The 14,801-nt window shown below is 34.3% G+C and overlaps 1 protein-coding gene across 1 annotated transcript; it reads left to right on the top strand.

The window, feature by feature from the left end:
- The first annotated feature begins 9,874 nt into the window (after positions 1-9,874).
- On the top strand, positions 9,875-10,822 carry LOC134375289 (olfactory receptor 5B3-like). The gene has a single exon (XM_063093594.1). It carries the CDS (start codon positions 9,878-9,880, stop codon positions 10,820-10,822), a length of 945 nt encoding a protein of 314 aa, XP_062949664.1. The 5' UTR covers positions 9,875-9,877.
- The last annotated feature ends 3,979 nt before the right edge of the window (positions 10,823-14,801 follow it).

The raw sequence follows: 14,801 nt of genomic DNA, 5'->3' as shown, positions 1-14,801 counted from the left end.
TGATGTTAAATCCACAAAAAGTTATTTCATCCCTGCTACATGTGCTCCAAATAATAGCTCAAACGTTTAATGTCATGTGGTATACAGAACTTAAAATTTTGTCTGATATTATTTCTTTAGTTGAGAAGCATTTGTAAGAATACATGAGTTACAAAAACATGATAGTGATTGTTGATGAAGTTTAAAGTTTAATAAAGTATGTGATTTGTGGTCACATTTTGTTCACACGTAAATAATCTGTGTTATAATAAATTAACGTTTTGGTCATTACTGAGTTATTTGGTATAAGAAAGCTTGTTCATGTGGCAATTTACAAGTGGTAATCAACTAGATTAGAATAAAAAGGTAGAGATGTTTAGTCATTTTTTGCCTTAAACTTATAACTACCAAAGGGATCCAGATTGGAGAGGAAGAAATAAAACTATAGCTTCCAGTGACATGATCTCTAACATATAAAATAGTAAGCAATTCACTAAAAGTTATTAGAACTAATAAATGAGTTTAGCAAAGTTCAGGATATAAGATCAGTATACAAAAATCAATGTTATACCAGCAACAAATATTCTGAAAATAAAATTAAGAAAATTCCATTTACAAAACTATCCAAAATGATAAGATGCATAAAAAATTAACAAAAGGAGTACAATGCTTAACTCTTAAAATTATAAGGCATAGTTGAATGTCATTAAAGAAAATATAAATAAGGACAGACATTCCTTGTTCAAGTATCAACGTTGTAAAGCTGGCAATACTTCCCAATTGATCTACAGATTCAATGCCCTCCCTATCAAATCCTAGATGGCTTCTTTGCAGAAACTGATAAGCTTATTACACAATTTATAAGGAAATTCAAAAGGCCCAAAGTAAACAAAATAATATTTTTAAATGAGAGCAAAGTTAGAGTGCTCTCACTTCACCATTTCAAGACTTACTACAAAAGCTACAATTTCACTTAGCATAATGTCCTACAGGTTCATCCATGTTGTTGCAAATGACCAAATTGCCCCCCCCCCTTTTAAGGCTGCATAGTATTCCATTGTATATATAAACCATATTTTCTTTATCCATTCATCTGATGATCCTAATTCCTAAATTTTATATAAAACCACAAAAGACACCAAATTGCTAGAGCAATCTTGAGCAAAATGAATAAAGCTGTAGACATCGTACACGAAAACTCAGCATGAATTTTATTTCAACCCAGCTCTTTTATACAGGGCAAGTTCTGGAGGTTGGAAGTTCAAATTCAGTTTCACTGGACTGAATTCATAGAATCAGAAGGGCCATGCTACCTCCATAAGCTTCTAGGGGAGAGCTGGTCTTTGTCTCTTTCATCTTGAAGTGGTTCCATGGTCATGTTGCATCTGTCTCTCTTTTTTTAATTGATATAAAATCTGCAAAACATAAAATTTACTACTTTAAAGTGCACAATGCAGTGACATTTATTACATTCACCATGATGTGAGACTAACTTATCTAGTTTCAAACTAGGCAGTAGTTTTCATTACTAACAAAGAAGACTGTAAACATTAAGCAGTAACACTATATTTTCCTCCTCTCCCTGTCCCTGGTAATCACTAACCTGCTTTTGTCTCTGGATTTACCTATTCTGAGGAAATGCCAAACTATTTTCTACAGTAGCTACTCCCTTTTATGTTCCTATCAGCAATGTATGAGGTTTCTAATTTCTCCAACACACCAGCACACATTTGTTTCTGGTTTGTTGTTGTTTTTCATTAGAGCCATCCCAGTGATTGTAAAGTATTATTTCATTGTGGTTTTGATTTGCATTTCTGTAATGATTAGTAATATTAAGCATCTTTTTATTTGCCTATTGGTAATTTGTATATATTCTTTAGAGAAATGTCTATTCAAGTTCTTTGCACATTTGTATATAGGTTGTGAGTCTTTTTGGTGTTGCTTTGTAGGGTTTTTAAAAAATATATTCTAGATATTAAACCGCTATCAGATATATGATTTGTAAATATTTGTAAATATTTTCTCCTGTTCTATAGATTGCTTTTGTACTTTGTTTGAAAAAGTTCAATTCATTTATTTTTTCTTTTGTTTTTTATTCTTTTGATGTCATATCCAAGAAACTGTTGCCAAGTCTAAGGTCATGAAGTTTTTACCCATGTGTTTTCCTCTAATAGTTTATGATTTTAACTCTTATATTGATGTCACTGATACATTTTTGATTGATTTTGTATATAGTGTGTAGTAAGGGTCCAACTTTATTCTTATGTACATGAATTTTCACTTGTTCAGGCATTGCTTCTTAAAGAGAATATTCCTTCCTCATTGAATGAACTTGACATCTTAGTCAAAAATTGTTTGGCCATGGATGTTATGATTTTTTTTTTCTGAACTCTTTATTCTATCTCAATGGTCTACATCTCTATACCTAAGCCAGTACCACACTGTAAAAATTACTGTGGCTTTATAACAAATTTTTAAATTTAAAAGTCTGTGTCCTCCTCCTTTGTTCTTCATTTTCAAGATTATTTTGGCTATTGTTTCAGGGTGTGTATTTAAGTTTTTAATCTATGTTGAGTTGATTTTGGTATATGGTGAGAAGTATGGGTCTAGTTTCATTCTCCTACACATGAATATCCAGTTTTCCCAGCACCATTTGCTGAAGAGGCAGTCTCTTCCCCAGTGTGTAGACTTGGTGCCTCTGTCAAAGATCAGATGGCTGTAGGTGTGTGGGTTGATTCCTGGATTCTCTATTCTATTCCATTGATCATATGTCTGTTTTTAATGCTACCCTGCTGTTTTGGTTATTATAGCTTTGTAGTGTAGTTTAAAGTCAGGTAGTGTTATGCCTCCAGTTTTTTTTTCTTTTTTCTCAGAATTGCTTTGGCTATTCATGGTCTTTTGTAATTCCATATAAATGTTAGGATAGTTTTTTCCATTTCAGATAAAATGTCATTGGAATTTTGAGGGGGATTGCATTGAATTTATAGATCACTTTGGGTAGTATGGACATTTTCACAAGGTTAATTCTAAAGAAAACATAGGGGAAACATTCCAGGAAGTAGGATTGAGTACAGACTTCATGAATATGACCCCCAAAGCACAGGCAACTAAAAGAAAAATAAACAAAAGAGATTATATCAAACTAAAAAGCTGCACAGCAAAAGAAACAATTAACAGAGTTAAAAGACAACCAACAGAGTGGGAGAAAATACTTGCAAAATATACATCTGACAAAGGATTAATATCCAGAATATACAAACAACTCAAACAACTTCATGGCAAAAAACAAGTAACCTAATTGAAAATTGGCAAAGGAACTGAATAGGCATTTCTCAAAGGAAGACATATGAATGGCCAACAGACACATGAAAAAATGTTCAACATCACTCAGCATTCAGGAAAAGCAAATCAAAACCACTTTGAACGCCATGTCCTACACTCAGCTATCCCCATCCTCCCTTCCCCTTCCCCTTCTCCTGTACAAATGCAATTTGTGGTAATAGGTCTGTAACCAGTATGAATCTGGCTTTTACATCTTGGGCACGAGAGGTGACAATCAGCTTTGTATCTCATGAATATTCATAACCAATAAAAAAAAGAAAATCAAAGACAAAGAAAATCTTGAAAGAAACCAAGAAGAGGTGGGGATGGGGGGAGAGCACCTTACCTATAGAGAATAAGGGTAAGAATTTTGTTGGGCTTCTTTTCAGAAACCATTAAAGCAAGAAGATAGTGGAATAAAATGTTTAAAGTGTTTAAATAAAAACAAACAAACAAACTCCAATCTAGAACCCTCTATCAAATGAAATTATTCCTCTAATTTGAAAGAGAAATAAAGACTTTCTCAGGAAACAAACAAAAAACCACTTTGAGATACCATCTCACTCCAGTTAGAATGGCTAGTATCCAAAACACTAAGAAGGAGGAATGCTGGTGAGGTTGCAGAGAAAAAGAAACCCTCCTACACTATTGGTGGGACTGTGAAATGGTGCAGCCTTTATGGAAATTGGTATGGAGGTTCCTCAGACAATTACAGATAGATCTATCGTATGACCCAGCTATTCCACTGCTGGGAATATACCCAGAGGAATGGAAATCATCAAGTCGAAGGTATACCTGTTCCCCAATGTTCATCGCAGCACTCTTTACAATAGCCAAGAGTTGGAACCAGCCCAAATGTCCATCATCTGATGAGTGAATAAGGAAACTGTGGTATATCTACACAATGGAATACTACCCTGTTGTAAAAAGAATGAAATACTACTATTTGCAGCAACATGGATGGACTTAGAAAAAATTATATTAAGTGAAATAAGTCAGGCACTGAAAAAGAAATACCACACATTCTCACTTATTTGTGGGAGCTAAAAGTAAATAAATAAATACACAAATGGGGGGGTGGGGAAGAAGATATGACCGTCACAATTCCCTGAACTTGTTAACACAAGTGAACAGATATGATATTGATGGATGGGGGGAGTGGAAGCGGGGAGGGAAGATTTGGTAAAGGGACACAAAAATCAACTACACTGTATATTGATAAAATAAAATTAAATTTAAAAAAAAACAAATGAACAGATATGATGTTGATGGGTGGGAGGGGGGATAGGGAGGGGGAGAGAGGAATCAGTAAATTGACTTGAAAATCAAAATAAAATAATAAAATTTTTAAAATAATATAAAGAAAGAAAGAAAGAAAATCAAAACAGACACTAAAGCCATTACTTACATCTATTTTTTAAAAAATCAAAACAAAAAATCCCCAAAACAAACAAACAAACAAACAAACAAAAAAAAAAGATTATTTTGGCTATTGAGTGTCTTGCAACTCAATATAATTTTTATATTGGCTTTTTCATTTCTGCAAACAAGACACCGGAATGTTGATAGGGATTGCATTGAATCTGCTGATTAGTTTGGAAAACATTGCTATTTAGCAATGCTAACTCTTAACATTATGACCACTGTGTGTCTTTTCATCCATTTAGGTCTTTTTGAATTTCAGCAATTTTTTTGTAACTTCAGTGTAAAAGTCTATACTGCTTTGGTTAAATTTATTAGTAGGTACTTTATTCACTTAGATGCTGCAGTAAATGGAATTACTTCCATAATTTCCTTTTTGGATTGTTCATTGTCAGTATGGAGAAAGGCAACTGATTTTATTTGGTGATCTGAAATCTTACCATTTTGCTAAATAAATTTATTAGCTAAAAGTTTCTTTGCACATTTTTTAGGATTTTCAGTATATAAAATCATTTCATCCAAGAATAGAGATAATTTTACTTTTTCCTTTCTAATTTAGATGCCTTTTCATTTCCTTTTCATTTCCTTTTTTCTTTTTTAATTTCTCTGTATAGAATTTCCAGGATAATTTTGAATAGAAGTGGTAAAAGCTGGTATAAATGTCTTGTACCTGATCTTAGTGGGGAGGATTTTAGCCTTTCACTTTTGCATATGATATTAGCTGTAGGTTTTTATAAATATTTCTTCTAGTTTGTGGAAGTTCACTTCTATTTCTAGTTTTCTGTGTGTTTTTATCATGAAAGAATGTAAAACTTTAAAAGATGCTTTCTCTACATTGAGATAATCATGCTTTTTCTTCATTTTATTAATGTATTTTATTACATTGATTGATTTTTGTATATTAAAGCACCTTTACATTCCTGTGATAAATCTTACTCAGGCATGGTATATAATTACTTTAATATGCTGATGGATTAAGTTTGTTAACATTTTTGAGTATTACTGCATGTACAGTCAAGAGAAATATTAGCCTGTAGTTTTCTTTCTTTGTTGTTTTTGTCTAACTTTGTTATGCTGCCTTACGAAGGTATTGCTGTTACAAAGCATTTCCTAAGTTAGGAAGTATTTCCTAAGTTAGGAAGTATTTCCTAAGTGTTTACCCAAATGAGATAAAAACATATTCACATAAAAATCTTTAGGGAAGTATACAATGACATCGGCTTTATTTATAATCACCAAGCAGTGGAACTAATACAAATGTCCCTCAACAGATGAACAGTAAAAAAGATTGTGTAAATTCCATATAATGGAATATCACTTCCAGACCAAAAAATAAAAAATAAAAAATACCACCACTGATACAGGTAACAACATGCATGAACTTCAAATACATTATGTTAAATGAAAGATGCCAAAACCAAAGACTACATATTCTACAATTCTAGTGAAGGACATTCTTGCAAAAGCAAAATTATATGGACAGAAGCAGTTTAGTATTTTCCAGGAAAAGTGAGGAGAGTAGCAGTTGACCATAAATAAGATTGAGGAAATTTATTACGGGCGATAGTGGTAGTGGTTACATGAATACATATTTGTGCAAATTTTTAAGGCTGTACACTTAAGCTATACTATACACTGTGTGCATATTACAGTTTGTAAATTATACATTAAATTTTAAATTTAAAAACAGAAATAACAAATATTATGTATACATATACATGAACAGTTTTAGAATATCCAGCTTAGTCCCCACAGGTATTTTAATTGCTTCTTCCTACAGAAAGTGAGATGAAGAGTTATAGATGCCCTCATGGGGGACATCTCCAGAGAGTCCTGTGTCTCCATAATTCCCTGGTGTTTTACACGCACTAGCCTCTGAAATCCAGCATGATTCCAGGTGACTTTATTTTGGAGAAACCAGACTGAGTTCTGGGCATCTTTGGTTCTCATTTTTTCACCTGAATGTTTGTATTTGTTAGTACAAACATGCCTTGATTTGCTATCCCAAGATTAAAATTATAGAGTGACTTTAAAATAATAACCATTTACCAAGTTGTTTTGTTGACATTCCTGTATTTGCTACCAACAAACACAATTCTGTAGATTAGGTGGGAGAGGTGAAGTTATAACCCTTATTTTACAAATAAGTGGGTGGTAAGTGACTCCTCCCAGGACACAGAACGAATGCACGGCAGACGCATGAACCAAATATGTATTTGTGTCTTTTCTTCCACCTTTCTCTGCCTAAGGACTTTGGAACCTTCTGACCACTACCTGTAAGAGAGCTTCTCCAACAATATTTATGCTTTATTCCTTGGAAGAATTTCTGTTTTCAAATTCACTGTTTGGAATTGACTGTTGCTTGTTTACAAGAAGCAAGGTAAGCTTCTCTATTCACTATACAATTTTAGTGAAAAGTACATGTCAGGCAAAAGTAGTGGATCAGCTATATCTGCTATGAGTTACTTGAGCACCGAAATAGAAGTTTGAATATTTTTTCCAAAACACGTAGGTGAAACTGGGGTGTAAATGTTAAAACTCCATCAGTAGACAGTTTAGTGATACTTATGAAGCATCATCATGCTACTTCTAAAAATATTAACTCCCTAAAAATAGCATAGGTGATGCTGTGATTGATTAGGTGGTAATTTTAATTTGCTCACTGTTGGCCTTTCATTGGAGGTTAAGAAAAATAAACAGAGTTAAATGACCATTTTTAAACTACAAAGGGACTTAAATGAATTAGCAATATCTGAACTTCATTTTAACATTTTCCCCATAATTCCATAACCCCATCCTTATTTTCATTGATACATCTACACATGTTGACAGTGATGTGGCTAAAGCACAGGCTTGATTAGGATTAAACTGGTTTTAAATATTGAATCTTGAATCTTCCTCATACCAGCTGTGAAATTGTACAACATCACTTAACTTCACAAATAATTGATGGCCTAATAGCAAATAAGAAAAAATATTAGTACTTTCCTTATACAAACATACTCACATACATGTGCTTATGCATACAGCTCCTATCATATATAGTAGAACATAGTATATGCTAAAAGTAGTTATATTTGTTAAGGCAGGCATGCTAAAGACCTCATATCTAGGCTTGCAAAGCTGCAAAAGGAATAGGAGGGGTCTAATAGGAAATAGTAGTTGGCAAAGCATGAATATGCTTCCAAAAGCTTCAGATTAACGTCAAGTAGAAGGTATACCTGTTCCCCAATGTTCATCGCAGCACTCTTTACAATAGCTAAGAGTTGGAACCAGCCCAAATGTCCATCATCAGATGAGTGGATACGGAAAATATGGTATATCTACACAATGGAATATTACTCTGCTATAAAAAAGAATGAAATACTGCCATTTACAACAACATGGATGGACCTTGAGAGAATTATATTCAGTGAAACGAGTCAGGCACAGAAAGAGAAGTACCACATGTTCTCACTTATTTGTGGGAGCTAAAAATAAATAAATAAATACACAAACAACCTGGGGGGGGAGAGAAGACACAACAATTATAATTCCTTGAAGTTGATACGACAAGCAAACAGAAAGGAGATTGTTGGGAGGGAGGAGGGGAGGGAGGAGGGAGGGAGGTTTCGGTAATGGGCCACAACAATCAACCACATCGTATACTGACAAAATAAAATAAAATTTTAAAAAATTAAAATAAATAAATAAATAATAATAAAATAAATACAAAAGCTTCAGATTAAAATAAAAGGATTTCAAATACTGTTCGTATGCTAGAACAGACACTAAAAAGAAACAAATTAAATTTAGCTTTCCATCAAAATAGATTTGTGGCCTGAAGATAACCCTTAACATCCATGGAATGACAGTAATGAGAAAAAGGAGACTCTTGAATGCAAGCCAAAATATGAATTTCAAGGAAGGTAGTAAGCAAAAGAATGACTCATATCTAATGGCCAGAAAGCCCATTTTATGAGCAGAGCATGAACAAGTGTGAGTAATCGGAGGGCACATAAAATCTCAGTAGACCTAGTGTGTGGGGAAAAAAGCAAATTGAGGGATGAGGCTTTAAGACTTCAAACCTCATCCACACTTGAAACCCTATATGTTGCCACCAACCTTTCTGAAACCTCACAGAGGCCATCATTCCACCCTAATAATAATATTATACCTAGCATTCATCAGGCTGTTCTAAACACCCAAATTTTACACATTTTTTATGCATTATCTCATTTAATTTTTACAGCAATACCTTAAAGTAGGTCTTTTTACCATCTTTATTTGGTAGATGAAGAAAATCTCGTTCAGGAAAGTTAGGTTAGGACCAATGATTTTTAGGTTGCAAATGTAGGAATGACAGGCTCCTCTGCCCAGAGCCCAAGCTCTTTATGCAACGCTGTGCCTTCCCCCTCAGAATTGCCTCTGCTGATTACGCATGTCCCTACTGCTGCAGTTATCCCATCACATCTACTATGTGTACATCTCTCAGTTACTTCACCGTGAGACCCCAAACACTAAATTTGAAATAATGGAGACAATGAGTAATTGTAAATTGAATCAAATTCAATCTGGCTTCAATTTAGTTTAGACCTTTGGACTTGGTAACCATTCTGTCTGAGACCAAAGCTTGGCTTTCCAATTAATTACTTCTGTAAACGTGAATAAATTATTCAACCTCTGGTAACTCACAATCTAAATGAAAATAACAACTACTCAACTTTATATATTTATTGAGCAGAATCTGTCAATATAAATATAAAGGTGTCTAGAGCAGTTCCTGGCACATTAGCAATATAGAGGTCTATGAATTTACCAGGTTAGGAAAAGCTGAACAGGTTGATATATAAATTTCAGAATTGCCATGTTGGACAATTCATTAAATTTTCCAAATCTCAGTTTAAAAATATATAAAGTTTAGAAACTGAAGAGATGATCCACGAAGATTCCTCATTCAACAATCTAAAACTGTATACATAATTAATACACTAAACTTTGTTGCTAAGCTCATGCTTTAGTTATGAAGAATCTTGAAATACATGTTATTACTATAATAAAAGAATGCATATGGTATATAAACATTTTAATTTCACTGCAATCTCTACTATGTTTAATGCTCTGTTCCTCCATTTCTCATTGCTATAGGGTATCTCCTGATTCCCAAATAACATTGATGGAGAACAGAACAGAGGTGACACAGTTTGTCCTCCTAGGACTAACCAATGCCTCAGAACTACAAGTCCCTCTCTTTACCATGTTTGCTCTCATCTTCCTCATAAATGTTGTTGGAAACCTTGGGATGATCATACTGATTCTCTGGGACTCTCGCCTCCACAATCCCATGTACTTTTTCCTCAGTAACCTGTCTCTTGTCGACATTTGCTACTCTTCAGCTGTCACTCCGAAGGTCATGGGTGGGCTCCTTGTAGGAGACAAGGTCATCTCTTACAATGCATGTGCTGCTCAAGCATTCTTTTTTGGAGGCTTTGCCAGTGTGGAAAATTTACTCTTAGCCTCAATGGCTTATGACCGCTATGCGGCAGTGTGCAAACCCCTACATTACACCACCACCATGACTACTAATGCGTGTGTATGTCTGGCTATAGGCTGCTATGTCGGTGGTTTCCTAAATGCCTCCATTCACACTGGGGAAACATTCAGTCTCTCTTTCTGTATGTCCAATGTGGTCCATCACTTTTTCTGTGATGTCCCAGCAGTCATGGCTCTGTCTTGCTCTGATAGACGTGTTAATGAGCTGATTCTTGTTTACGTAGCCAGCATCAATATCTTTTTTGCCCTCCTGCTTATTTTGATATCCTACCTATTCATATTTATTACCATCCTAAAGATGCACTCATCTGCAGGATATCAGAAGGCTCTGTCCACCTGTGTCTCCCACCTCACTGCAGTCCTCATTTTCTATGGGACTATTATCTTCATGTACATACGACCAAGCTCCAGTCACTCCATGGACACAGACAAAATTGCAGCTGTGTTTTATACTATGATTATCCCCATGCTGAACCCTGTGGTCTACAGCCTGAGGAACAAGGAAGTCAAGAGTGCACTCAATAAGGTTGTTGACAAGGGAAAATTGTCCCTAGGTTTGCAAGTTTAACCTTGCAGGATGCATGATAATCTAGTGTCCTTCCTTTCTGATTTTCTCGAGGAACTTAGTGATATTTAAGGCCCACACTGAAGTTAAATTCTAAATAGTAATACTATCTAGAAGTTAAATTCTAGAAGTAACACTCTTACCTATTCAAAAGTCTGTTTTTAAAAAAGATAAAACAAAATGATCAAAAAGGTAATACCAAATGAGAAAGGCTAAAGGGAAGCTTCAAACGTTTTGGTTTTGCTTGTCAAAAAAAATATTAAGGAGATTTGATTGATTCACTCTTTCCATGTGCATTTTTGTCTATCATTTGCCACTTCTAACACACATGTAAAGCAGGGGCAAAAATAAGCCCATGAATGGAAGTGCATGTATGTGACTCATGTGGGCCCATACACATGGGGGTGAAAAATTAGTCAGAGGTAAATGGAATATGGCTAGTTTCTAATAAAAATAAATAATTAATTGAGGTATTAGAATATACATTTATGATTAATGTTACTTTTTTTCTTCAGTTGAATAACTGTTCTAAGAGTTCTAATGGGAGGGAAAAAGTGACAAGGTTTTAAATGAAAGTATGTGCTCATACAGTTGGCATATTTTATTGAGAGATATATAACTAAAGTATCTTAAATAAATTGATATTCTGTCTTAACTGAATCATTTTATAGAATCCACATTTTCACAATGCACTTTTCAAAAGGATAAAATAGCTAGAGCATAATAAAAACACAGGAAAAATAAGGCTTTTTAAAATTTATTCATCTATGACTGCCAATATTCATACTACCTAAGAAATGCTCAAATATGTTAATAATGTTCTACATTTTTCTCACTCCAAGAACTTTGAAATGGTTAATGTTGCTCATTAATTCTTAATTTAGTTGACTTACATCATATCTCGTCTCTGCCCCAGTCTTTTACTCCTCTTCGTTCACACTGATCTCCTTGATGTCTCTTCACAACTTCAAGCATGCTCCTGTCTCAGGGTATTTGTACTTCCTGTTTCCTGTGCATGGATGTTTCCTACACTTCATTCAGGTCTCTGCTTAAGCAAATGTTAACCTCTCATGGAAGCCTTCCCTGACCACCTCTACAAAATATCCATTCTTCCCTCCCCATGTACACTGTCCCCTCACCCTGTGCTATTCTTCATAGTTCTTTTTTTAATATATGTATACAATATTTGTTTTATTTTTATATATTTTTTATTATGAATATTCATGAGATACAAAGCTAATTGTCAGCCCTCGTGCCCACGATGCAAGGGCCAGATTCACACTGGGAGCATACCCATCACCAAAAATTACTTTTGTACCCCATGTCCCCACACAACTATTCTCCCACCTCTCTCCCCCTCCCCCTCCCCCCCATTCCACTTTGTAGCCCTAGGAACATTCCCGCCCTCTGTAAGACCAACGCACCACTGTGGTCTTTCTTTCCTTCCTTCTTTCTCTCTTAGCTCCCACATATGAGTGAGCACATGTGGAATTTATCCCTCTGTGCTTTGCTTATTTCACTCAGTGTAAGTTTCTCCAGGCTCATCCATGTTGTTGGAAATAGGAGTATTTCATTCTTTTTATGGCAGAGTAGTATTCCATGGTATATCTATACCACAGTTTCCTTATCCAATCATCCATTAATGGACATTTAGTTCTTATCAACAATCCCCTACTGTATATGTATTTTCTCACTTGTTTGTTATCTGTCATCCCCAACTAGAATTTAAATTCCATGAGGGCTGTGACTTTCTCCATTTTGATTACATAAACCCACTCGATATCTAAGTAGATGTCTATTTCAGTGTAGATTCTCAATAATTACTTGGTAAGTGAGCAAATAAAATAATTGAACAATCAGTCCAACTGTATCAATATGTTGAATCTTTGAACCATTAATGATTATAGCAAATTATGCATAATATAAACCTTCTGAATAGACATACAGTGCATTTCAAGAGGCACAGTTTATTTTCTGCTTTGCTGAAATAATTTTACCTACATCCTTTCTTCATGCTTACACTCCCCACTTTTGGACATAATAGTTTATGAAAATCCCATCATCAAGTGAGTCCTTTCACCATTTTTACTTTGAAATGATGCTCCATTAAGTAGCAAGTAACGCATTAAACAAATACTATTTAGTAAATCATAAAAAGAAATTAAATATGAAATTATAAAAGGCTTAATATATGATTACATTTGGAAAATTACTTTATACATTAATTGAAATGATTCTAAATGTCTATATGTTGTGCTCAATGTTATAATCCTATATCACACTGGTATTTGTCAAAATTAAGAAACCAAGACTGGCACAATATTATATTCCAAACTTCATACTTTGTTCAGATTTTATTCATTTTCCATTAATATCCTTTTGCTCTTCTTGGGTTGACTTGTCATGTCTCTTTAATCTCTTCTTCTCTGTGACAGATCTTTCTCTGTTTTTGATGATCTTGACAGTTTTTAAAAGTACTTGCCAAGTATTTCATATAATGTTTTTTGGTTGTGATTTTTCTGAAGTTTTCTAACAATTTGACTAGGGTTATGGATTTGAGGGAAAAATATCACTGAGGTGAAGTGTTATTCTTATGACCATGTCTTAGATACAATTTACTAGGTTTTTCCATTGTAGAGTTACTATTTTTCCCTTTCTATACTCTGTTATTTATAAGCAACTCACTAAGCCCAACTCATACTCCAAATGTTGTGGAACTAAGCTACACCTCATGGTGAAGTTAGTATTTAAATAACTTTTCTTTCTAACTTCGGTTTCAAAGATTTGTCTCTTCTACCCATTTATTTATTTACTCAATCAGTAATACACTGCTGGTTGTGTCTGCACCTCCTGGAGTTTAACTTCTTCTAGGCCCTCTTAAAGACAGAGCTATATATAAATACTATGTATACATACCAATATACACACAACTATACTTATTTCTGTATCTAGCTATTATATCAATAGGCAGTGAAACACGATTCACACAGACATCCCTGACACCAGTCCAGTTCATCGAATCCCCCACTTTCTTATCTGCAGCTTTCTTCTCTGCCAATGAGAAACTTGGTTCTCGACAACCCCATTTATAGATTTATTCATTTGATTACAATATACAGTTAATCCAGCTCTATAATTGTTGATTAGTACTCTGATGAGAAACAACTTTAACAACAAAAGTACCATATTTATGTAAAGCTCTTTATATTTTTAGATTTAAGGTTTGCAGTTACCAAACTATTTTTCAACATTACTTAGGTCAACTGCTTTTTTCTCCCCATCTCCTTTTGGTAAGGTTATGTCCTACATTTATAACACTCATACAATTAGATTATTTTCTCATAATCTGCTTCCAGGTTTAGCAATTCTTAATATCGATAAAGCTTTTTACAAATATTTGCATCAGGGTTCATGGGAACATATGGTTTCAGTTTACATTTAAGATTTACTTACTCTTTTTTTTCATATGAACAAACAACTGTTGCAGCACAGTTTGTTGGAAAACATATATTTTTTCTTGTTTTGTTTGTGCTTCTATAACAGAATACCACAGGCTGGGTAATTTATAATAAACAAAAGTTTATGGCTAGGATGTCCAAGATCACAGGACTGGCATCTGGAGAGGGCCTTCTTACTGCATCATTCTATGGCAAAAGGGTAAAGAGAAGGTGAGAGAGGGAACAAGCAGGTGTAAATTCACTCCTGCAATAAGAAACTAACTCCTACCAAAAAGCACTAGTTCATTCATGAGGGTGGCCCTCATGACCTAAACACCTCTTAAAGGTCCAACCTCCCAATACCATCAAAATTAAAATTAAAATTCAACATGAGTTTTGGAGGGAATGGACATCCAAATCATAGTATTTCACCCTTGACCCCCAAAACTCATGTCCTTCTCACATGAAAATTCATTAATTTTATTCCAATAGCCCCAAAGTTTTAACTCATTCCAGAATCAACTCAAAAGTCCAAGTACGAAGTC

This window comes from Cynocephalus volans, chromosome 4, assembly GCF_027409185.1.
Source record: "Cynocephalus volans isolate mCynVol1 chromosome 4, mCynVol1.pri, whole genome shotgun sequence".
Taxonomy (NCBI): domain Eukaryota; kingdom Metazoa; phylum Chordata; class Mammalia; order Dermoptera; family Cynocephalidae; genus Cynocephalus; species Cynocephalus volans.
This window is presented reverse-complemented; position numbering and strand designations above follow the sequence as displayed.